This window comes from Choloepus didactylus, chromosome 6, assembly GCF_015220235.1.
Source record: "Choloepus didactylus isolate mChoDid1 chromosome 6, mChoDid1.pri, whole genome shotgun sequence".
Taxonomy (NCBI): Eukaryota; Metazoa; Chordata; class Mammalia; order Pilosa; family Megalonychidae; genus Choloepus; species Choloepus didactylus.
This window is the reverse complement of record NC_051312.1, coordinates 1,307,325-1,332,770: the sequence shown is the minus strand read 5'-3', so window position 1 is coordinate 1,332,770 and position 25,446 is coordinate 1,307,325. Positions and strand designations below refer to the sequence as shown.

Below are 25,446 nucleotides of genomic sequence, written 5' to 3'. Positions count from 1 at the left end.
GACGCGAGCCGCAGAAGTGAGGCCGCCAGGCCCGGGTCAGGGGCGGGCAGCAGGCACTGCTCCTCGGTTCCGGGGGACTGCAGAGCGCAGCGCAGGTCCGCGTCCTGTCGCTGTGGGGCGGGCGCGGCGGGCGCAGGGGGCACGGGGACGCGGGAGACGCCCATGGCTCCGCGCTGTGCGAAGGCCGTGCCTTCATCCGACGAGCGGTTCTCGGGTGCTGATGTGTGCTGGGGGCCGCAGCCTGCGGAAGCGGGGTGCAGAGGGCTGGTGGGAGGCCGTGGGAGTCGGTGACCGCAGAACCCCCTTCGAAGGCTTTTGCTCTGGGGGGTGTGGACGAATGAGCTAGCAGCTGGGTGGAGACGTGGGGTCGGAGGAGGTTGGTGGTCCTGTTTCAATTCTGCTTCTTCACCCGGGAGCTGCTCCTTCTGGGCGGGTGGTGCCCCCGGGGGGCGGCGTTGCTGACGCAGAGAGAGCAGCGTGGCGCCGGCTGCCGAGGGCAGAGGGGCGGCGGGGGCTGCGGGCCGTGCCGGGGCGGTGGGCCCAACCTGCCTCTCTGATTGCGGCTCGGTTTTTTGTTTGGATTTTTATTTTTTTCCCATTGCAGGAAACAAGGCCATCCTTGGAAACGAGGGGAGAGGGAGTGTTGGAGATTTGGGGAAAGAGGAAAATGTGTGGGAGGGTGAGCAAGATTTGACTAGGGAGTAGTGGGGTCGCGGTGGCCCCAGGAGCTTGGGGTGGTTAATGTGAAGGGAGCCTCGTCAGCGTGGCTGTGTATTTTTCCCCAGCCACATTTAGCTGCCTGGATGCAGGTCGAATGTAGTTGGCAAATTGGATTTTTCCTCCCAGCTTCATTTTGAAAATGTCAAACTTACAGAAAAATGTGAATGAAAGTCCGGTGGACGTGGGTACAGCCTTCACCTCACCGGGGCTCCCTCCTGGGCTCTTTGTGGGGCCTGAACAGTCTCCTGGGCCTCACCAGTGCGGGCAGAGGGTGTGCAGGGCCTGTCGGTAAACCCACATCAGCATGTCTGTCTTGGCGCCTCGGCTCCTTCTCACGTCTCCTTCCTGTGACCAGGCTGCCGTGAGGACAGGTGTCCCAGCCCCTGCAGCCACCTGAGCCACAGCGTCCCTTGGTCTCATCCGTGTCCTTCCTGGGTACCCCAGTCCCTGCCCATGCCCTGCGCCAGGGCTCTGCGCCGTCGGCAGCACAGGTAGGCAGTCGTTTTGGTCGAGAGGTGTCTCTCGGGCCGGCCGGGGCACGCTGAGCTGGGCCTTGGGCTCCCTGGACATAAACACAAGCCACTCCCTCGGGCGGGAGTGTCGGGGGCCGTGGGGGGCTGAGGCTCCCACCTTGCCCCCGACCAGCAGGTGCTCCATCCCCACTCCTTGCCAGAGAGTGCCCTGTCCCCCGAGGGGCTCGGCAAGGCTGTGACCGCCACCTGCTCCACATGTGTCAAACCTGGCATTTGTTTTTGTGTTGTCCCTTTCGGCCTCAGCCCAGCCCTTCTCACGGTTCCCACCCTGCAAGTACCGTGGAGCTCCAGCTGGATTGTTGACTGAGGTCTTTTAGGGTCACAGGGTTGAGGGGTCGCTGTGTTTGTGATAGTGTTTCCTTGGACTGGCCTTGTGGTGCCCCAGGAACCCTAACACATGCGGCCTCAACCGGGCAGAGGTTGTCCCCAAGCAGGTGATTCCTGGATGGGGTGACGAAAGCCTGAGAGATGACCGTGGTTTGTGGACCTCCAGAGGTCAACTCTTGTGGGCAAGATCTCATTCCTTAGTATTTCTTTGCTCCTGTTGGGTTTTCTTGGGCATCACCTGAGCTCTGACATCAAGCTGGTGGAAGATAACACGTGCGCAGGCCAACACGGGTGCGAACTTGCAGCTACACCCCTGGGGGCTTTCCCCTCGACAGCTCAACCTTGACCCCAGAGCTGGGCTGCCGGGCGGATGCCCTTGTGCTTGGCCTCAGTGTGCGGGACTCGGGCCTGGGGAGGGGTTCAAGAAAAGTCATCACAGGAGTTACCAGAGAATAGCGACTTGTTAACTTAAAAAATATTTTCTTGTGCTAAGTGAAAGTTAAGAGCTAAAGTCACTAAAAGTAATTTTTAAGAAAATTTTTCAGGTGTTTTATTCTTGCTGGAAAAATAACAGTTGAATGATTTTTAAAATAGTTATATTGCTGTTAGGTATTTGTATGAGTTGCTAATTTCCATGTGTAATTTGATACATTGCAATTTATACAGATAAATAAACTACATAAAAGTTACTCAGCAATTATGATTATGAAGTTAAATTTTTAATTCAAGTTTTACAAACTGAGTTGTTCCAGCATTGCCTTACTCTGTGTAGCTGAGAGAGGTAGCCGGCACGGGAGCAGGTGCAGGGGCTGTGGGGCGGGAGGGTCACGGACAGCTGTGATTAGGAAAAAAGGTCACAGGGAAAGGAGCTGGAGAGACACCCCGTCCCAGGCTGGTCCCGCCCTATCGGATGCTCTGCTTGTCGAGTGCACCGCGGGGTGGAGGGCACTGGGAGAAGGGGTTTGGGGGCTCCCGCTGGAAGTCCAGGTCCGGCAGAGCCCCTGGCGAGGGACTGCCCAGGAGGCGGCCGGGGAAGGTGCTTTGTCACGTGTAAGGGGTGAGGGGAACTTCTTATTAAGGGAGCATTACAGTAGGTGCTTACTTAACTTGTGTGCTTAACAAGAAAAACTGGCTTAGCACATCTCACAAGGAGATTGGAATGATGCAGAGCACGTTTATTTCTTTGCCAAAATCAAAATATGGACGAAGAGTGTTCTGTGACTCCTCTCTCACAAGGGCACAGAGCGCTGTGGCGGGGTCGGGCTGGGGTCCAGGCCAAGCTGGGCATGACTGTCCATGAGGACGTCAGTTGTCATTCTCTCTGTGAGTGCCACGTGGGGCAGGCCAGTCAGTGATTTTTAAGAAATCATAAATTACCTTTTTGAAAATACGCTTAGAGCAGACTAATGTTTATGAGAATGGCTTTTAGTTTTAAGAGAAGCCAAAACTCATCTTGAGGGAATGAGTTCTACTCCCTTTCCCCCCTCTTTTTAATGAAAGTTACTTGTGTACATGTGAAAGAATTGCTGTTTTATGACGCACCCAGCAGGTAGACAGGTGTAAAGAAAGGAAAACCACATCTGCCCTGCCTCGTTTCCCCTGATTCCCATTCTCAAATATCCAGGTTTCTCTCTGCAGATACCACCTGTTTGGGGTTTTGTGCCGTGGGTCACGCTGTCCTCCTGCCTGCAGACTGCCCTGGCGGTCTTGTCGTGCTGCAGGTGTGGGGTCCTGGGGTCCCTGGTGGGTGTGCCCAGGCGCCCGTGGCCGGCTGCAAGCTTCTCCCGGCACTTGGCCGTGGGGCACGGCCAGGAGCAGCCCTAGGCTGGCACATCCGGGCCAGGTTTCGTGGGATTAATTCCCAGCACTGGGCTTGCTGGGCCTTGACTCCGGTTTGAAACCAATTGTTAGCATTAGACTTACTGTGTTCATCTTGTAAATTTAAGGAAAATCATGTGAATGATAACCATTGGATACCTACTATACAGGGTTAATCATTTTCTTTTTCATAGTCTCAGTCTGAAACACACATGAACAGTGCTGGCTCCTTCAGGCCCAGGGATCTTGCCTCCTTTGGACAAATTTGGTCCGAACTGAGAAACCGGGGGCAGCGGGGGCAGGCAGCCTCTCCATCCTTTCCAGCAGGCAGTGGCGGTGGCGGTTGTACACGCAGTAGTTTGTTTTTGTTTGGTATGGGCTGAGGCATTGTTTAATGTTGGGGGCTGTGGGGGTGAAGTTGAATTGTTTCTAGTAAACTTTAAACTTTGGAATAACTTTGGATTTACAGAGTGTTGCACAATGAGGTCAGTACCCGTCTAGCCCAGCCATTTCCCCGATGATAGTTTCTTACTCGCCGGGGTACGTTTGCTGTGGCTGAGAAGCAGACCCTGGAGCATTACTGCTAAGTAAAAGCCAGGTGGTATTTGGCTCTTCTGTCCCGGGTCCGGCTCAGGACACCATGGGACCTTTGGTTGCCGTGTCCCTTGGGGCCTTCACAGTGTGAGGGGTCGATCGGGGGCCTGTGGAATGACCTCAGTTGGGTCTGGATCCTTGGGCAGAAGACCCCAGGGGTGGCAGGCCCTTCTCACCGCATCGTCTCGGGGTACCTGACGTCCACCTGGCTCATCACCGGCGACAGGAAAACCCCTTGGCCCCCGGCGAAAGTCATGTTCGCTGTGTTTCTCCACTGTAGAGTCGTTTCCCTCCTTTCCACGTTCTAGCCTCACTGTTGTTAAAAGCCCATGTTTCATATTTGTAAAACATGAGAAATATTATTGAAAAATAATACTAGACCATCTGACCTTTGGATGTTTAAGAAGCTTAAACCTTGTTCTCTTTAATGAAAACCTACAAGAGGACCATGAAAAGGAAGAATAAGAATGAGAGTATTACCCAGCCAAGGGGGACAGAGAAGCAATAAAAATAACGAAGGAAACTGTGGGCTGCAGCCTCATCCGAGAGGCCCCTCCCGCCGCCCCGTGCACCCCAGCACCCGCCCCTCTTGTCCACCCTGCCCCGATGAGGTCACTCTGGAGCACTCATGTCATGGATGTGTTTGCCTGCTTGTCTGTCTGTCTCCTCCAGGACGCCTCTCCACAAAAGCCAAGGCCTGTGGTTGTCCTCGGAACTATGGTGCCACCTGGTACGGAGGAGGTGGTTATTTCTCAATAAATGGGTTAGAATTTGGGTTGTGCACATCAGTCCCCATGGACGAGGTTAATATGAGTCTGTTCCTGCAAACTGACTCACTCATGGTGAGCAGACAAAACCTGCGATGGGAAGCACTTCCCACGTGTTTGGGCTGCTGCCGGGTACCACCCGGAAGGGGGTTCCAAGGTGAGAGCCCGGGTGGGAGGTGGGGAATGAGCACGGGTTCCTCCCTCCAGCATTTCTTGTATTGGGACGGAACTAGGACCTGGCGCCTCTGCCTGCAACCCCGTCAGCCTTGCAGCAGCTCTGCCCTGCACCCCGAGACCCAGAGGGTGTGCATCCTGCAGCGGCAGCTGCCAGGGTCCTTTTCCAGGGCACTTCCTGGGGCCTGTTGGGGGCCCCTGGGACATAGCTGGGAAGTGCCATCAAGGCAAGGCTGTGCTGCAGGGCCTCTGGGAAGGGCGCTGCAGGCTCTGCTCTGGCAGCCCCTGGCTGCGTGAGTGCCTGCTCCTTGCCAGCAGGCACAGGCTGCAAATGCGAGCTTGGAGTCCCTTGCTGGCCCTCGCCCTGAGCTTGGGGCTGCATCAGATAAAAGCTGATGTCCTCAACCAGGAGCCCTCCTCAACTTGCAGGCACGCCCCCTTCCGAGAGGGGACAGGTGTGGGGTACGGCAAGGAGAGATTTGTTTCTGCTTTTTAACAAAAGGCAGCGGGAGCAGCAAACACGTTCTTCAGGTGTTGGCGCAGAGCTGGAAGCAACGCTGGGCAGAGCTCCCTGAGCCGAGGGGCAGAGCCCCCCCCGCCAGCCTTGCTTCTGTCCAGACACCTCCCTCTTTTAAATACATTTATTTTGTACTGACAATGGAAATAACACAATAACAGTTTCTTTTTGGTATAAACCCACCAAATTCTAGTTTTGCTTTTGTCACTATTTTTGACTTTGAATTCTTAACGGTGGATCTCCTCTTATGATTGACTTCAGAATTCCAAAGCACACTTGCAAGTGCTGAGTAATGACCAGTCAATAAAATAGAATAAAGTTAAGTGAAATCAGAAAGACAAACTACTCAAGTAATTTATAAATTGTAGGAAACGTGGAAAAGAAGGACAAGCAGATCTGAGGGAGGAAAACGACTCAGATCAACAGAAACCCCCCTTCCCGCCCCACTGTGATCCTAACATTCCTGGCGGGACACCTTGGTCCCGGCACTGAGATTGGATCACATCTCCTGGTTCTGAGGCGTGAATCTGCATGCCATCGCTCCACCTGCCCGCTGCCCGCCATGTGAGCTCTCCAGAAGCTTCCAGGCAGGGTGCGTCTGGGGAGTCGCGTCTGTGCAGGCCGACCTGCATCCTGTGAGGAAGACGAGCCTTCCTCAGACCACAGTGTCCCGCTCCCTCTGCCCTTCTCTTTTCACTCCTGCTTGGGAGCGGCTCTTCTGATGGAGGGGGGGGTTGTGACACCAGGAGGAGAAAGGGGGCGAGGCGGCTTTCCACACCTGCTCGCAGAGGATTCCAGAACGGAAAACGTTCGGGTGCAGGTTGGAAGCATTTTTACACCGTGGGCAGTGACTGAAGGGTCTTCAGCTCGGCGGTTCTTCATGTCGCCTTTCTTGTTGGGTCTTCCTGGTCCTGCCCCGGGGCGGCCCCAGGTGGAGGGCAGAGCAGCCGGCACCGGGCGCAGGCCCGTGTCCCCCATCCCCGAGGCCCTCTGTCAGCAGCTCCGAGGAGGAGGGTGAGTGGTTGCTGGGTCTCTTCTGGGGATTTTCTTCTGGGGCGTCTGCAGAGACTCTGGGGTCAAGGTTGGGTCAGGCTTCAGCGGTCGGTTGGCACAAGCCGTTTGGACGGGAAGGTTCTCCGCTTCCTGCACGTTGGCCGAGGACAGATGGGGCTGCGACTACCTCAGAGCAGCCCTCGGCCCTGAAGGGGAGTGGGGTTCAGCTGCCCGCCACCACGCAGGGACCCTGAAAGGAGCATTGGCGAGATGATCAAGGCGCAGAAGGACACATGCTATGATTTCTCTTGGATGAAATACCAAAAATTTCTCCATTAGCATATTTTGTCATAAGGTCCAGCGTATTTTTGGTTTCCATTAGCTGGTAGATTTTCTCATTCACTGCACCCCCTGAGATTTATCTGTTATTTTTATCTCCTCCTCTGTCCTGGGGACCCAGTGCTGCCCCAGCTTCACCAGGTGAAGTTGCCCTCTCAGTATTGTAGAACCCACCGGACTGGCCGCACTGCAGGACCTGGCGACCAGAGGGCAGACAGGCGGGTGGGCAGACGGGCTCCGCTGGGGCATCAGCTGGGCGTGGGCTGGGGCATGGGCCGCTCTGCTACATGGGGGCTGTGATGTTTTAACCACACAAACCGGCTCAGTTGCAGCATGCTCTCCGCTTTGCTGGTTCCTGTTGGTTGCCACTGCCAGGGCTTTGTGTGCTCTCCACGTCTGCTATGGGAGACAGAGGAGGGCGTCTAGACCTTTCCCGAGGCAGCCAATTGGTGGGGGAAGAAACGGTGATGAACACAAATGGGCACACCTGAAAGGGCAGTCAGAACCGGGCAGGGCCGATTGTGGTGCCTCCTGGACCTCCGATGCCACGGCCCAGACGGGCTGGGGGCGTCTTGTCTGTGCGTGTTGGAGACGGTCAGGATATCAGAAACCAGGGTGTCAGTGGTCAGTTGGCACAAGCTGTTTGGACAGGAAGGTTCTCCGCTTTCTGCACGTTGGCCGAGGACAGATGGGGCTGTCAGAATTGCTCTCGCTGCTGGCAGTATTTAGTAAATGTCATTTGCCAAAACAAGTCTGTGGTTTTCTGTAGTGTTTTGGGCCCCTAAAGCGCTCGGCAGCAAATGTGTGCGTCTGTGCCGGAGCGTCCAGGGTGGCTGCTCGGCCGGTGACCCCGCCCCACTCCAGGGCTGTGCCCCACCCTTGCACGTCGCCGCTTCTCTGTCCTTGGTGACTTTTCGGCACAGTGGGCCCCTCAGCTGTCCATTTATGGCGGACGTTTCTGAGGCTGTGACTCTTCTGCTCCATCCCGGCCGGGTGCAAGAAAGAACAAGGTGCCCTTGCTGCAGCTGGTCTGGCCTGATGTCTCCTGGCGAGCAGGCCCTCCGCGGGTTGGTGCGGAGTCTTGTCCCCCGGGTGGCCCTGGCGGCTCTGGGTCCCGGCCTTCCCACGTTGGGCCTTAGGCTCGTGGGTGCTCGCTGGCATTGCCTGGCTGTGAAGCTACTCGGTGTCCTGGTTTGGGGCTGCCCCCGAGGGTCTAGCCCCGTTGTGGAGTCCCCAGGGGCTCCCTTTGTGTTGCCTCCCAGCTGTTTGTTTGGGCAGCTCCGCTCGCTGCAGGGTGCCGGCTCCTGCCGATCCTTCCATCCCCTTCTCAAGGCCATCAAGCAGACAGAGGATCCGAGGAGAGACAGCCTGGGGAGGTCCAAGTATCTATTAGCATTTTCCCTCCTGGGTGCTTTTGAACTTTCAGTAGAGCCTTTCCCGTCCCTTTGGGCCCCAGGTGCAGAGTTCATGTCATCGTTCGGTTTGGGCAAGTGACATGCAGTCCCAGCCGAGCTCCTGCTGGCCGTGGTTCAGGGCGCTCAGGCCTGGAGAAGCTGCTTTTCTGCCAACAAGGAACCCTTTGAAACGTCTGAGTCCTTTTTAACTTGCAGCTCCAGGTCCCGTGGGGAGGCTCGGGTGGTGATCCAGGCCTCCGACAGGAGCCCACGACTCTGCGGGCAGCCTGGTCCGGGGACCTAGCTGCAGGGTGTGGGGCTGGGTCTAGGCCCCACCGTAAACAGGAGCACTAGAGCAAAGCAGAGCCAGCCCTTGCCCCGCATTTGGTCGCCCTGCTCGGGTTCGCTGGCCTCATGCGCCCTCTTCTGGCGTCCGCAGGTGTACCTGGGCGAGCTCCCACAGGACTTCCTCCGCATCACGCCCACCCAGCAGCAGCAGCAGATCCAGCTGGACGCCCAGGCCGCCCAGCAGCTGCAGTACGGCGGGGCCCTGGGCACCGTGGGCCGCCTCAGCATCACCGTGGTGCAGGTGCGCTCTGGGGGGCGGGGCAGGGAGACGGGGAACTTTTGGGGAGGTTGGGGGGCCCCATGGGGACAGGGTAAGAGGCTGGGTAGACAGATGACAATAGCTTTCACTCACTCTTGGTGTAATTGTGGATCTCAGCTTTTATACTACGTTTTCTGTGTGGACAAATGGGAATTTTTCCCTGATACCAGTTTTTCCCAACATAACAATGTTGAAAATGAAAGATGTGAAAAGTCTTGACAGTTACCCAGATTTCTGCCAAAAGTAACTCAACAGATTAGTGATGGACCTTTACTGGTGTCTGTCGCATGCCGAGCACTGGTCCTGGAGCCGCACAGGAGAGGCCCCCGACCCTCCGCGGCCTGAGGAGTAGGGGAGTCCCGGAGCCAGAGAGGACCCTTCTGTGTGACACCAAGACCTGTTTGCATGTGCTAACGAGAATAGAAATCAGATTACACAATGTGTAGAAAACCTTCTATAAAACCATGAGAAAAGGAAAACCACTGTGACCCACACAGTTTTTTAGAAATGCATAGATATATCTTCCGTAGCAAAAGAGTCACTCGCTGTATTGGACTCATGAATAAATTCAGCTGTAAGAATCTGGAACCCTTGGGAACACTGTTGAGTGCTCATTGGGTTTGTGTCCGATCGTCCTTCCAGCACGATGCGTTCCCAGCCCTTGCTCGCCCCTGGGTGTCTGAAATAGCACATTTGCTTCCTTCTGCTCACTATCGCAGTTCCTCCAACCTGCAAGGAAATTCACTGTCCTGAGAGCTGGGCCTCAGCTCCCCACGGGACAGCAGCTCTCCGCAGGCCGCTTCAGCTCTGCACCCTTCCACTGGGAGCGCATCCCAGACCTCTGTGTTGCCGGGTCCAGTGGTCAGAAAAATTCTCCGTTCTCATCTTACTTGGCCTCTTGGTAGTGCCGGCCTCAGTTTTCCACTTCCTTTTTGATAATTTTTTTCCCACGGCTTCCAGGAGGTGGCACTCTTGATTCTCCACCTGCCCCTCCCCGGCCACTTCCCGTGGTCTTTGCTGCTTGTCCCCTTGTCTCCTGGGCCTGGAGGAGCCCTGGGTCGGCCCTCAGCCCTGTTTCTCCCAGCCGGCACTCCCCAGGGCCAGCAGCTCGTGCGGGCCGCGGTCACAGACAGCCAGGCTCCAGCCCTGGCCCTGCCCACGTGGCCTCTTCCTGGATGTCCAGTGGGCCTTCCAGACTTGGAAGGCAGTGTCCTTCCTTCCTGGAGCTCCTGCCCTGTTTTTCCAACAAGGGCTTCATTTCAGGCAAAGTTGGCGAAGAACTACGGGATGACCCGCATGGACCCGTACTGCCGCGTGCGCCTGGGCTACGCCGTCTACGAGACACCCACGGCCCACAATGGCGCCAAGAACCCTCGCTGGAACAAGGTCATTCAGTGCACCGTGCCCCCGGGCGTGGACTCCTTCTACCTGGAGATCTTCGACGAGGTGAGGGAGTGTCCCGGCTCTCCCTGGGGTCCCAGCGGGCGCAGATGGCACAGTGACGGCAGAGTCGGCTAGCTCTTAGCTGTGCCCTCCTGCTGGGTGTTTTATTCGCGCTATTAGAGGAGCTCTGGTTTCCCCAGCCACCTTGAGCACTGTAAGTCCTTCTCAGGCTCTTGGGCAGCCTTACGCCTGGAGGTAACAGAGAGAACGTCCTGAGGGAGCCAGTGTGCCCACACCTGCTCCCCCCAAGCCAGATCCGCCGGGTTCTTGGCTGGGAGGAGGCTGGGCTTAAAGTGGGTCGGGATCACAGTGGGTGGGCTCTTCTTGGGGGGGTTGCAGGGAGCTCAGGCGTGCCTGAGGGGCGCGGCGCTGCCCGGTGGAGTCCTCGCGGGTTAGGGGGCTCGGGTGGGAAGCCAGGAGGCTTTCCTTGTTTGCCTGGCAGGCGCCTGTGTCTCCACCCCTCTGGGGCAGGCCTGGAGCTTGCAGGGGCTGTGGGGGCCTAGGCGAGGAGGGGCAGCAGGGGTCCCCGCCCGCCCTCCTTCTGCCCTTTCCTCCCTTTTCCTTGTTCCGTGGCCCCAGAATGGTAAGGGGCACGTGGAAGGGAAGGGGCAGGTGGAGCAGGGGGTAGCTACCTGCGTCCCTCGGAGTGGGGGGCGTCTCCAGGGCCCTGCTCGCTTTCCTTCCCTCACCTCTGTCCATCCTTGAGCTGGGGCTGAAAAGAGAGGAGGCCCGTGGGATTCTCCTCCTGTCCTTCATGGCAGCAGCTCAGTCCAGGGTGGGGGGCAGGAGGCCACCTGGAAATGACCCCTGAAGCCCACTCCGCCCTGCCCTGGACTGCCTGGTGGGAGCAGGGAGGGAGGCTGCGTGGGGATGCCTGTGAGCGGCCGGGGATTTGGGGGTCGGCCCTCGTCCCTGCTCTGTGGGCCCTGTGGCCCTGGTCAGGCGGTCACTGCCCCTCCCGTGTCCTCAGCGCGCCTTCTCCATGGATGACCGGATTGCCTGGACCCACATCACCATCCCTGAGTCCCTGAAGCAGGGGAAAGTGGAGGACGAGTGGTACAGCCTCAGCGGGCGGCAGGGCGACGACAAGGAGGGCATGATCAACCTGGTGCTGTCCTACACGGTGAGGAGCCACAGCCATGTGGAGGAGACACACATAACGGGGACGCAGGGGAGATGCACACGCTGGGGCTCTGCAGCCCGACTGGTGGGCTGGAGCTTCTTGTCATTGGTCCAGTGGCATCCGGAACCCCAGAAGGCCAGGTGGCAACCTCAGTTTATAATTGAGTGGAATTGTTGCCATGTTGCCTAGTGGAAGCCTTTGTCCTGTGAGGACAAAGACCGTAAGCCCCAGAGCTCGGAGCTGCAAGGGCAGAAGGAAGGAATCGGGTGAGTCGTGTCCAGGTGTGGACGCTCCCCTCACGCCCTCCTCCCTGACCTTGTCTGTGGAGAAGGGCGCTGCACGTGGGTCGTGTGTTGCAGCCGCAGTGCGGACCCCTGCCCCTCTGTGTGCTCTCCGTTGCACCGTCCTGGGTCCTCGAGGCCATTCCACTCTTCTGCCAGACCCTGCCCTGCAAGGAGCCGTGCAGGAGCCGGGGGCCGGCCTCACCGGACGGGGGCCTGAGGCTCGGCTCAGAGCCCAGGGCTGCCCAGGACCCTCCCGTCTGCCAGGCTCTTCCTCGCAGCAGCAGTTTCTTGCCGTAAACTAGTGAGGCGTCATGGTTGGGAGCCGATGTGTGGGCTCGAGGGAAGGGGCTGCTCGGTCCACCCTCTTGGATTGTGAGCAAGAGGCCTGTGGGGGCCCAGGCAGGGGGACCCCTGGGCACGCTGGCCCCAGTGCATCTGCAGCTCTCTTGGGAAACTTCCAGAAGGTGATGGAGAGTGGGGGAAGGGATCAGGGAATCTAGGATCCTGGTTTCCTGCCATCTCCGTTACTGTCATCAGATTTGCTGTTTTAAAAGCAAATCAGATTTGCTGTCGATATAGAGAATTCCCAGCACACCGAGTGGTGGTGCCTTGTGAACCTGTGTGTGCTGATCACCAGCTTCAGCCATCATCACCAATGGCTCCCACTGCAGGGGTATTTTAAAGCAAATCTTGGTGCTTGATTGATTTTACTCATAAATAGTTCATCATGATTTTCAGCAGACATTTTACATACACACGAAGCCACTGTCATTCTTAGTAAGATTCTACAAGTAAGAAGTCTTTCGAATAAAACCTTAGGTGTGCTGTAGTGGAAGGGCGTTGACGTGGCTTCTGTTAGGAAACAGATCCTGAAGTACCATTTCTCCTTCACTTTCTCAAACCATGTTCCCACCCACTGCACTTCAGTTTGTCATGGTTCTGTAGCCCAGGAGGGCTGAGGTGGAAGTTGTGTTGGGGGCGGCCGCCCGGGGCCCTGTGCTCAGGTCTGGGAGCCAGCTGTGACCCAGCGCTGCTCCTTCGGGACGCTGGCGTGAGGCTGGAAGCAAAGGGCTAGGGTGGGTGGTGTGCTCGTGATGACGCCACGGTCCTCTCTGGTTTGTTCCAGTCGCTGCCTGCTGCCATGGTGATGCCTCCCCAGCCCGTGGTCCTGATGCCCACCGTGTACCAGCAAGGCGTGGGGTACGTCCCCATCACAGGTGCGTAGCGTCCGTCCCTTCCCAGGCGTGGGGGGTCCGCCCCGTCCCAGGTGTGTGGCAGCCCCTCCTCTGATGGTATCAGAAAACCCTTCTTGAACGAGCAGAGAAGGGAGGAGGCAGACAGCTTTGAGGACTGGTTTAGGGATTTAACCTCAGTTTAAATTTATGTAAACATGCTGATTTTTCGTGGCAGTCCTTGTAAAAGCAAGAGGGTCTGGTGTTACATTTGAACTTTAGTATGCGGATGTAGAAAATAGGATTTGTTTTTTCCCTAATTGTTGGCACAATGAGGTGAGTTGAAACTTTTGGAGATGTGGAGATTTAATTCCTCAACATTCTAGTATAGGAATTCCTCAGTCAAAGATGATGTTCCTGTTTGATGAAGCAAACCATGTGCTCTACTACTGTTTGTCATGTTTAATAACTTTATAAATTAGCAGCCCGTGGCAGCACAGTGGAGTCAAATTGGACTATAGCTGGCGTGACTTTTGAGTTTTCAAATCTTAGTGTCAACCTCATGCCCTTCCTCTCCTGGTAGTTGACCACCCTCCCGCTGCAAACATCCATCACACTGGGCAGAGGACCCGAGGCACTGGGCAGCGACACCTGAGAGAAAGAAGCGAGGTGAACCCCATGGTGGCCCCAGGTGTCTGCTGGAGACACTGTCTCCTGGGGCACAGGGAGCTGCGGCCCGTCGTGTCTGGGGTAGTCGAAGTGTCTGGACTCCGTGGGGCCAGGCCCTATAGAGAAAAGAGGTGTGCAGGGCTGTGGGGGCAGCAGGAATTCACATGGGGTCCCTGGGCTCCTCATGCTCAGGCTGTGGAGAGCAGGGCGGAGGGGCTGAGGGTCGCCCAGCCCGGCCAGGGTAGAGGGCCTTGTTACCCACTGAGCGACACAGGCACCCAGCCGGGGCTCTGGAAGGCCTGCCCCAGGCTTAAGGCCGCCCCTGGAGTAAGGCCTGCTCGAGACCCACTGAGCAGAGCCCAGGCCCTGGCCCGATGAAGTTAGGAGGGCGTCCGCAGGGCTTCACAGTGGCCTTAGCTAAACTACTCTCCAGAACCAAAAGCAGCGCTCCTCAGAGGGGAGGGACAGGATCCAGGGTTGTGCCGTGCACCATCCGCAGCGTCTGATGCACAGTAACATCTGCCCTGAGCAGTAGAGAAACGGGCTGTCACCACAGTCAGGAAGACCAGTCGTAGGAAATGCCCCGACCGTCCAGAAACCCTGAAGCGTTACCGTAGTGCGTATAAATACAGGTAAAGATCTAAGAAGACCACAATCAAAGAACTAAAGGGGAATGTTTTAGTAAGTGAAAGAAAGGGAGTCTCAGCAGAGCAATGGAAACTCGTTAAGAATAACCGAATGGAAATTCTCAAACTGAAACATAAAGCAATTGGGGTGAGAAATACTCAGCTCCCGCTCCACCCTCCTGGCCTGCCGTGACAGGGCCTCACGCCCGGGGCTCCTCGTGGTGCCTCCCCCCAGCCCGCCCCTGCCGCCTGGGTGCTCTTCTGCCTGTCGTCCTGACCGGCCGGTCCGAGGAGGGGAGCAGGGCCCGGGAGGGACCGCAGAGGTTTCCGACGCCGGGACGCGCTTGGTGGGTGGAAGGGCAGCTTTCGGAGAGAGGCTCGAGCTATTTGGCCCCTGAATTCCTTTTTGTAAGTGCCGTTACATTTGCCTTATAATGTTTATTTTGGGAAAGACTAGATTTCTCTATAAACAGTGACAAGTTTTTCTTTTGATACACGTTTTTTATTTTGAAACTTTATTCTCAAACTTAAAAGTTGTGAAGCAAGTAAAGAATGTTCTGCCTGAACTTTCTGAGACTTGGTTGCCAAATTGCTGCCTGTCCCGTCCCCCACACCGTGGGGTGCATCTCCTGTAAACGAGGGTGTTCTCCCACCAGCCGGGGCACAGCCGTCAAGACCGGGAAGTGGGCCCGGCTCCGCTGGTGCCCTCATGTCCTCAGGCCCCAGCGGCGTCCTGGTTGCCCGGGTGATTCTGTGTAGCAGAAGCATCTGGGTCAGGATCGCTCGTGGCTTCAGTTGGTGGGTTCCGTCAGCCTGAGACAATGCCTCAGGTTGCAACCCCCTGTGCTACGATAGCGCGGGCCGGTGATTTTGTAGGGTCTGCCTCTGCCAGGGGCCCCCGGTTTCCGTTTGTCCCAGTCCTGGGGGGTCGTGATCGTGGTGGTGTCTCCCGGCCTCCACTGGGAAGCAGCCCCTCCTCTGGAATTACCAAGCATCGTGCGTGGAGGTGCTTTAAAACCAGGTCAGCGCCCAGTTTCCTGTCAGACTCCTGTTTACTTGTTGATTCACCGTCGTCGGTGTGAACCTGGGGTTTTCTGTTTCAGCCAGTGGGTTTTAATCTGTCACTAATATTATTTATTTTGTTGCTTAATTTATCCCAGATTTGGCCATGGGAGCCCTTCCGGCTCAGTTCTTTGTCCTTTTGACATTTCTCCATCATTCTTTGAGCATCTTGTTGCCTTCTGGTAAGCGATGCCCAGGCTTGTACGTTTCCTGCCGCGGTCCGGGGCCAGCCGCTGCGCAAGGAGCCTGGTTCCTTCTGGTGGAGAAAAGCTCTGAGGAGTCTTTGAGCTGCTTTTTAATTGTCTTGATGGAACTTGTTTGGAATATTAAGAAAGCATCCCGCATCACTGAAATTTGATGTCGTAAAAATTTTCCCTTTGAGTAATGTAATTCCCGAGTACTTACAATGGGAACACCAGCCTTCCAGAGCGCATCATAAGCTCGTTTGTGGGAGGGAAGGTGCAGTCTGCAGAGACACCGGAGGTCCAGCTGCTGGCATGTTCTGGGAAGTTGTTTTGCAGCTGAACTGGGTGGTACCTGCAGTCTTTAAATCAGCGTTTTCTGTCTCAAAAGTTAATCTGAAAGTCATATTTACCAAAGTATTTTTGGTTCCTCACCTACCATCCTGATAACACAAAGCTTTGGTCTTTGACATTTGACGGTCTGTTTCTACCTTTCAAGCTCTCTTTGCTGTGGAAGTTCACCGCTGGCATCTCTGGCGTGCGTTGGTGACCAGCTGAGCGGTCTGGCCCGCAGTTCTCAGGGCCCGCTGCAGGGAGGGGCTCCCATCGTCTCTTCCGTTGGCCGTGCGCTCAGCCGGCCCCTGTCGAGCACCCGCAGGGCCGCGCCAGGCTGCCCAGGAGGGAGGGGCTGCGGCACCAGCGTGGGCTGCCTCTGTTCTCCAGCAGGACGAGTGGAAGCGGAGCACTGGTGTGTTTGGGCTTCCGGTGGGAACGGTCCCTGAAGCCCCTCTCGGTGTCTGTGTAGAGTCGTGGCTGCTGCCTTTTTGGTGATTGCGACCTCCAGGCAGGTTTTTGCCTTCAGAGGGGCTGGGGCAGCAGCGGCCTGGGCTGGGGCGGGGGGCACCTTGCGGGGGTTGTCCACTTCCCCGAAGGTAGAGCCGGAGCCTCCTCCTTTCCCCCAGAGTGACTCAGTGACTGGATGCCCTGGCGACGGCCCTGGTGACGGCCAGCGTTTCTCCTTTCAGGTTTTTGCTTTTTGTTTCCAGTTTGCTTATAGGGATAGAAAACATGAAACATAAAAGCATAACCACCACAAACCACAATGGGTTGTCATGGTAATACGAAGGAGGTGAGGAGAGAAAATACGAACTCATTTGTTAAAGCTTCCATGCCATCAGGAGAATCCAGAGATAATGTTTATTGTGATTTTTTTTGTACAGGATCATTTTTGATTACCACATTAATTAGAATTTTAATAGATTTCAGAAAATTAGCTGATAACTGTCATATGATTATAGGGTTTTTTTCTTAATTTTAAAAGAAACCTCTAAGTGTGAAGCATCTGGAAAAATGTAAAACTTCAAGATGCTCTTTTTCTTTCTTTTTTTAAATGGAAACTGCAGAGCAGAAAGGAGAGAAGCATTTTGGCGATGATTTGGCTGCCGCGCTTTCTCTGAGTGGAAAGGCCTGGCCCCAGGCTCGGCCGTGCCTCGGGCTGTCCTGGGCTGCCTTCCTGGGGTGCAGATGCACCTCACGCTCTGCGGGCGCCACCTCCTCAGCCCTGGGAGGGGGTGTCTGCTCACACCTTTCAGGGGAGCGGCAGCCGCAGGCACTCTGGTGTGCTTTGGAATTTTCCTGGGGCTAAAGCACCGCCCAAATGATCGTCGTGTCATCAAGCCAGATTTTAAAGAGAAGTCACGTCGGTGGGATTGCAAAAGGAACAACAAAGTGAAAGTCCAGCACCTTACGCTGCGTGTTCTGAGTGCACACGTGCTAAAGCATCAGCTCTTCTGTGTAGTGTTCTGTCTGCTTATACAGAGAGAATTTGGTTTTGCTGAAATATCAGCACAGTTACACAGTGTGAACAGCCCAGTAAGTCTGACTGTAGGAGCAGCAGCAGCACAGTCACGTGGTATGAACGCTCTAGTAAGCGTCTGTAGGAATATCAGCTGCCCAGTCACACAGTGTGAACACTCTGGTAAGTGTCTGTAAGAATATCAGCTGCACAGTCACACAGTGAATGCTCTAGTAAGCGTCTAAAGCAGTACAGTCACACAGTGTGAACACCCTAGTAAGCGTCTATAGGAACATCAGCACACAGTCACACAGTGTGAACACTCTAGTAAGCGTCTGTAGGAACATCAGCACACAGTCACACAGTGTGAACACTCTAGTAAGCGTCTGTAGAAATATCAGCAGGACAGAGTCACACGGTGTGAACGCTCTAGTAAGTGTCTGTAGGAATATCAGCTGCACAGTCACACAGTGTGAACGCTCTGGTAAGTGTAGGAGTATCAGCACAGAGTCACACAGGGTGAACGCTATAGTTAGTGTCTGTAAGAATATCAGCTGCACAGTCACACAGTGTGAACACTCTAGTAAGTGTAGGAGTATCAGCACACAGTCACACGGTGTGAACGCTCTAGTAAGCACCTGTAGGAATATCAGCAGGACAGAGTCACACGGTGTGAACGCTCTAGTAAGTGTCTGTAAGAATATCAGCTGCACAGTCACACAGTGTGAACACTGTAGTAAGTGTCTGTAGCTCTTTGTTAAAAAGAAAGGAAAGATCATCTACCCTTGCAGTTTAGCAAGAACAATCTGTCGTCCCCATAGGGCCGTGGTTTGTTTTCCTTTTTCTTAATTATCAAAAGCCAGCTCATGCGGTGGGAGCACTTGGATGCCGTCGTCTGCCCACCCCAGGGCCTTGGAGGACCTTGCTCTCTTGGGGGTTGGGTGACAGCCTGTCTCGGGGTGAGGGCAGAAGGCAGACGTGCTGGGTAGGAGGGAGTGTGCTGGGCCGAGGCCAGCTGGCAGAACCCAGCAGTGGTGGCTCCACCCTCTCTGGTGCCTTTGATCTCGCCCAGTGTTAGAGATAGCATTCCTGCCTTTTGGATCTTCTGAATTTAAAAAGAAAAAGTTATATCCTAAAACTGTTTTCTTATCCAAAATACTTAGTGATTTTAATCCTGTTTTAGAGAGGTATTTAAATGGGAAGTCCGCAGCGTGTTAGCTGCTCAGTCTTCCTAACGCTTTCCGTGGTCTGGGGTCTGCGTGGGTGGGCTCTGCCCCAGACGGTTAAGGTGCCAAGGGAGCCTGCACCTGGCTATTCTTCTGCCAGCTCAGACGCCATGAGGAGCTTCCTCGGTCACTGCCGACCCTCAGCACCGCAGAGAGGTAGTGGAGCCCCCTGGCCCCAGAAGGCGATGCCAGGAACCCACTGTACCCACGGGTATGAGCATCTGGGGTCCCCAGTCCCGTCCACTACTCAAACCCCTGGAAAGAAAACGACCAGCCCACATGCACCCCCCAGTCTCTTAGATCTTTTATGTTTTGTGACTCTGTCTTTAAGGTCTGTGTTGGGTTGGGTGTGAGCGCTGGTGCCCAGTGGCTGCTGTGGCCTCCCTCCTGTTGGCTGGTGTGTGCCCCTGACGGCACTGGCCAGGCTGAGAGCATCTGGACGTCTGGCAGGGGGAGAAGGCTTGAGCATTTCAGGTGTTTGGATAAATGAGCGTTTGGCATTCTGTTTGCTGTCTCGTTCTTAGGTGAAGTGTGTTAAGCTCTGTGGCATAAGCTGTGAGTCCTCAACGGACAGCACGGTGTGGTGGCCCCATTGACACTCCACAGGGACTGTGGTGTGGGTTAATGCAACAGGAACCAGGGTGGGGGCTTGCTCGCCCCTTCCCTGCTGGCCGAGAGCCTCTGCCCCTCCAGGAGCCCGCGGGTGGCCGTTGCCCGCTCGTGTGCCTGCTGCGTTCTCACCTGCGCTCTCTGCTTCCAGGCATGCCTGCCGTGTGCAGCCCTGGCGTGGTGCCTGTGGCTGTGGCCCCGCCGGCCGCCCAGCCCCGCTGCAGCGGAGAGGACCTGAAGGCCATCCAGGACATGTTCCCCAATATGGACAAGGAGGTGATCCGCTCCGTGCTGGAGGCCCAGAGGGGGGACAAGGATGCCGCCATCAACTCGCTGCTGCAGATGGGCGAGGAGTCCTAGGCTGCCTGCCAGCCCCCCGCGCTGTCCTCGTCGCCTCCTGCTCTTTGGACTCGCCAACCCAGGGCTCCCTCAGGGACAATGTCCTGAGGGTTCCTGTGAAGGAGTCCCCCTGTGTAACCCGCCACCCCCCTTGGTGTTTTAGGGTCCCCGTGCACACCTGTGTACCCCCTTGGGTGTTTCAGGGTCCCCTGCACACCTGTGTACCCCCTTGGTGTTTCAGGGTCCCCATGCACACCTGTGTCCCCCCTTGAGTGTTTTAGGGTCCCCTGCACACCTGTGTTAAACCCCCTTGGGTGTTTCAGGGTCCCCATGCACACTTCTGTTAAACCCCCTTAGGCATTTATAGGGTCCCCTGCACACCTTTGTAACCGCCTCGGGTGTTTGTTGAGTCCCTGCACACTTGCGTAACCCCCTTAGGTGTTTGTTGAGTCTCTGCACACACCTGTCTTTTTCAAATGCATGTGGGTTCCCGTTCCCAGCAGCCATCCTTGATCGCCGGTCCTGGTGGAGGGCAGGGGCAGGCTTTGCATCCTTTTCCTTCTTTCGGGACATGATGAGACCTGGGGGGCCCTTGGAGACGTGCGTCGTCCGGTGCCGTGTGCCGTTCCTTCTCCCCCGGTCCCTCGGTGCCTCCTGCGGAAGCAGCCTGCGTCTGCTGGGCGTGGGCCTGACTGCACAGCCTGGTGCTGCTATGGGTGGCGACTGGTTCCTTAACTGGGTAGATCTGTTCCTTCACGGCACCCAGGACCTGTGGGCGGTTGACGGGGGTATTTTTAGAACCATCCAGCGGCTCACTCGTGCCCTTCCCTTAACTTCCTGTGATTGTGAACCTGGGCTTCACGCCAGCGTCGTCTTGCCCTCGGTGAGCGGAGCAGGTCGTTGCTTTGCAGTGCCCTTGCCGTGTTTCCTGTCGGTGGCCAGCGGGTTTGCCCTCGTGCCTGGCCTCTCCCTTCCTGGTCTGGCCTCGGACTTCAGCGTGAGCGCAGAGCAGATCCCATCCTGTTAGGAGCGAGGCCTGGGGTCCGCAGGGCGTCTCAAATCCGGGCGGCCCCAGCTGGTGGGGGGATCGCTGTTTCTCGTGCACTTGGGGAGGTGTTAACCCGAGGGGCGGTTTCAGCCCCATCGATAGACTCTTGGGACAGAACCTAAAGTTAGGGGTAAAAAATGGTAGATACAGTGTTTTGTATTTGTTTATTAAGGGTATTTAGGAACCACTGGCTTACTACTGATGTAACTCAAGGACACTTGTGCACTAGTACTGTAAATTCCGTTTGGGTGATAGAAATAGAAATCCGATCAACATTAGCATTTGTAAGATCTTTCCAAGAAGCCTGAGGCTGCGTGTGCTCTTCGCCACTTGGCCGCCACGTGTGGCGTTGCAGACTGCAAGCTTCAATTTAGGGACCGACCAGGTCTCTAGTTGTGAAAATCAGAAAATTGAGAAGTCTCTCTCTCAACAGTGATGCACTTTAAATAATACGCATACCATTGAAAACCTAATATGCATTGCTGCATGCTTGTGGTGTGTCCGGTTCTGCATTAAGCTGCAGTAACTTTGTTTCCTTCCGTGTGTTTGCACCCAGCCTTTTGGTACAAAACTTCACCGTGGACAAAAACAGAAATCCCCAACAGCCTGGACTTGTATGGAAGATTTAGAGTGAGGAACTTAGTACTTAAATTTCAGTCTTTTTCCCTCTCTAAAAATACAAGTTTTAATGTCAGCTGGAAAACGCTGCATTCTGCCACCTTTTGGGGTTTTCTTTTCTTTCCTTTTTTTTGGTCAAGTCAGAAAGGTATTTATTTTTGTAAACCTGGGGAAACAAGTGATGGTTTTGGTGGTGAGCGGATGGTACCATTTTAATATTGTACCGAGTGCTTTTCTTTAGTTGTGGGTTTTAAAGGTTTTATGTCATGGAGGAGTCATTGACATCTGTTAAGTACGATTCAAACAGTGACTTTGAACAGTCAGCTTCTCTTTCCTGTAGATCACTCATTCTCCATTCCAGACTGCTTGATACTGTGCCCGTGCAGCAGATTTCTTCTAAAATGGGAGAGAAAATGTTAAGTAAGATGGTAACGTTTTAGATTCTTTGCTTAGTGACATTAGCAAGCTCGGGACAGGAAAACCACCGGAGCTCGCAGCCTCGAGGCCTCCCCGGGGAGGTGGGGGTGGGGGCGTGGCGTGCTGGGGGCTTCCTTCCCCCTCTGCAGGGCCCAGCTGGGCAGTGGTGACCCAGCCAGGCGGCCAGGGCGCTGTCAGACGGGGAGGGGTCGTCTTAGGATTCTGAACTGACGGTGACCTCTTATTTTCCTTTTTCATGAACACTTTATTTTTTTATAGAGCAAAGAAAGAGCACGTTTCGTATGGCCTTTGGTTAAGGTTCTTTTCATCGTCGTGTGCTCTGTTTCGTGTTTGGATTATCCCATAAGCAGTGTGTTTGTTCATCCGTTTGAAGCTGTGTTCATCAGAATCCTCCCTGGCGGGGGTGCTGCTCGCACGCTCCTCTGCCCTCACCTGCGTCCTGGCTAGGGTCGGATTATTTCCCCCTGAAAGGCTCGTCACGCTCCTGAGGAGAGGCTTGGCACCCAGCCTGAGGCAGGGAGGCCACAGCCGGGGGGAGCCTGGGGGCCGGGGATGGAGGCCCTGTAGCCGCGTCCCCTGCCTTCAGCGGCCCTCCCGGACGCGTCCCTGTGCCCTCGGCGGCCCTCCTGGACACGTCCCCTGCCCTCGGTGGGCCTGGCCTGGGCAGGCTCCTGCTTGGCCTTGCTGGTCCCATCTGCCCTGGCCTCAGTCTCACCTGGGATTCCCCCCACATTCTCTGCAGCGCAGCCCGCAGCCCCCCTGTTCATGGAACTTGGAGTTTCAGGTGGTTTTGTTGGGGTCCAGTGTCCAGATTTTTTTTTCATTGTTAAATGTATTTTTACTTTCCAGCCTTCTGATTTAATAAATGATTCATATAAAAATAGAGAATTAATGTCCTTGAAGACAAAATTTACCATTTTTTGTTCCCGAGTATGTTTTAAGTGCATAATATGCAGAGTTAATGAATCAATCATAATAAATATATTTACTTGCTAATAAACTGTGAGAAACAAGCACTGTTCCTAAAAAGGAATAAACGCTCACGCGATTGTGGAGAAGAAAAGAATTTATTCACGATCTTGCAAGAGCGGGCACCCAACCAAATGTGGGGGTTGGCGCACAGAACAATAGACCCAGCGTATTTATTCCCTACACCTAACTGCAAGGCCCTCCCCTGTTTCTCCATTGGCTGGATACTCCAGAGGTGACATTCTATTCCACAAGCCTAACTAGCCCGCACAGATTTGAAACATGCAGCCCCCCCCAAATTAGAAACATTTGAAATATGTTTCCCCGGGCAAATTTGCAACATTAGGAACCCTTGGAACAAATCTCCACCCCTGACTGTAATGGTTATGCCCAGGCCTCTTTAGAGCCAGTCTGGGCTAGTTTGGTAACAAGTTATGAGGCTATTTGGGGAACCTCTATGTCTGAGTCTCCACCTTGCAAGTATAGTAGATAGTGGGCAGATAAGCAGGGGGACTGACTGTAGATAGTGGGCGGATAAGCAGGGGGACTGACTGTGGATAGTGGGCGGATAAGCAGGGGGACTGACTGTGGATTACAGTTTGTCTTTTTAACTTTCTGCCAATTCCTTAACTGCCCCACCCTGCGAGGCACACCTGTCCTGTGTGAAAGCTAAACTTAACCTCATCCTCACAAAACTAGTGACAAGGTTGTGTAAGTAGAACAAATCCCAAAATGGAAGGGAAAGTGAGACCTAATGGGAAGATTCAGAGCACTGACCTTAACTGTTTGTACCAGGTGAGGTTTTTCCCACTTAAAACTATGGCAGAAAAGCCCCAGGGACTCCAGTCCGGTGCTGTGGATTTCAGTGATGTTATATGGCTCAGGAGTCACGGTGTTCGTCTTCTCATTTCCTTGTGATCCCATTTAACTTGTATTTTCCAGGCCATTTTGACCTGGGAGTGGGAAGAGAGCCTTTGCCGTGAAGTGGTGTCTCTCTCTAAGGGGACTGCTGCCCCTCGCAGGAGGTCCACCTTGGCCTGTTTCCTGGGGCGAGTGCCTCGTGGAGTCGTCGGCTCACACTCAGGAAGCAAGTCGAGTGGACAGCAGTTCACCTTTAAGCCCTTGCGTCACACCGGGTGTGGCCACGTGCTCACCGTATTCGGGAACTGAGACCCCCCCCCCCATTTCCAAGGCTGGTGCCAGCTGGTGGGATGTCTGCGGACACATTCGGATATTCTCTCTCTCCCGGACGAGCGTGTGCGTGCACGTGAGTCCACACAGGTCCAGGGGCTGCTCCACTGTAGGTCGAGTTAATACAATACACACTTGCTTCTAGATGCTCCAGACTCATGTTGCCTCATGTCTTCCTGCATTTCTTCAACAAATATTTACCGCAGGAACAGCTGTCACCGACGTGGCTGTCTGTGCAGCTCTGACCTCTCTGAAGCCCTCGCACCCCTCGAGTGGACACACGTGGGCCTTGGTCAGCCACAGGGCACCCAGCGCCTCGCCCGGGGCTGCTGCCTGCAGGGTGCACTTAGTCCACGGTGACCTTGATGCCCCTTGGTCTCTGTTAAAATGGTTTCTGCCCAAAACAGCTGATGAAAATCGTGCATGTGATGGTGCTGGGTGTGATGCAGAGAAACAAAGGTAATTTTCTTCTGATTCTTCGAAACTCTTCGATGCCCAAATACAAAAAATGCCGGAATAAACCACATGAGGACCTGTACAATGCACAGCTGAGCACATGGGGAAGGGAGGATCCCCAAGGTGGGGGGAGTTGTACCGAGTGTCAGCCCCGCGGGGCAGGGAGATGTGCCTTTCTGTCCACTGGTCTCCCCGGAACTTAGCAGCTGCAGCTGCCCAATGCGCTCAGCCGCCGGAGGGCTGGCTGCCGGGACGCCTGGGTCCTTAATCCTGGCAGCTGGGACGTGGCCTTGGCTTGAGAACGAGGAGCATTGTGAGGCCCGGTCCTTCCTGGGAAGGGTGGGCTGGAAAAGACTCACCTGCTGGGGAAAGAGGAGACGAGGACACTGGTCTGTCAGCGTGAAAAGTGAGAATTCGTGATCACAGACCTTTCCTGTGCTGGGTTTGAAGTCACACTGCCCACACGCTTCTGGAAACCGCAGGATGAGAAGTGTGTTCATGTGGTCCCGGGTTGATAGACGCAAAAGCACGTTATTTCTGAAGAGGTGTGCCCGTGCTCCTCGAAACCCGCCACGCCATCCCGTGGCCTCTGGAGCTGCACTAGCGTCCAGTCCCCATGCTCCGGGGCAAGGCTTAGATTCGGGAGGAAGCAATTTACACACCCAAAGAATCACAGGAACCTGGGACCGGGTGGGAGCGGGGAGATTCTAAGGAGAGTGGACTGTGACGCTGGCCTGGCCCCAGGGCCCAGGGAGGAGGCTCTGACGGCTTCCTTGGTTGACGGGAGCTTGGGCTCAATGGCCAGGCCGCTGGGGTGATGGGAGGAAGGATCCAAAGCTCAGGATGTCAGCCTGGATTTCAGATAAAATGTGCAGCGGGTTCCATCAACACAGGCCTCCGGAGGGCAGCCCCTCGTGGGCCAGGGAGGAATCGGGGGGCTGCTGCCTCTGTGCTGGGCTCCCTGCTTTCAGCGGGGTGTTGGGCCCTGGAGCCGTGGAGACCACGGGCTAGCTCTTACCTGCCAGTGATGGGGTGGGCACTGCAGGGCAGCAGGGACAGGAAACCGGCAGGCTCAGGCCTGCAGGGATCCTTGCTGGCCAGTCAATCACAGTGTCTCAGAATGGAGAAACCTGACTAGAGTCATCACAGTGGAAAGTCACCGCCTCTCACCGTTCCGCACCCCAGGCAGTTCACAGACTCAGCCCTTGGTTGGAGGGAGGCCAGCCCCTTTGGTAGGGAACCCTGCTCCATGGCCGCCAGGACACGGGCACATGCACATCATCAGTCTAACTCCAGGCCTTCCCCAGAGACACCTGCAGCCGTTTGCTTGGGTCCTTGTGCACTGGGGACAAGTAGATGCCTGTGCCTTGTAAGGGCTGCTAGATAGACGTGCTGTGAACTGATGCTGATGTG

General features: G+C 55.4%; 1 protein-coding gene across 1 annotated transcript in view; it reads left to right on the top strand.

The window, feature by feature from the left end:
• LOC119537836 (toll interacting protein) overlaps nucleotides 1-22,417 on the top strand; it is a 29,332-nt gene extending 6,915 nt beyond the window's left edge. Inside the window, exons 2-6 of the mRNA XM_037840415.1 lie at nucleotides 8,616-8,765; nucleotides 10,047-10,229; nucleotides 11,197-11,349; nucleotides 12,760-12,850; nucleotides 19,126-22,417. Coding sequence (XP_037696343.1) covers nucleotides 8,616-8,765; nucleotides 10,047-10,229; nucleotides 11,197-11,349; nucleotides 12,760-12,850; nucleotides 19,126-19,334 — 786 coding nt within the window. The 3' untranslated portion in view covers nucleotides 19,335-22,417. The remainder of the gene's footprint in view (nucleotides 1-8,615; nucleotides 8,766-10,046; nucleotides 10,230-11,196; nucleotides 11,350-12,759; nucleotides 12,851-19,125) is intronic.
• Nucleotides 22,418-25,446: the final 3,029 nt, after the last annotated feature.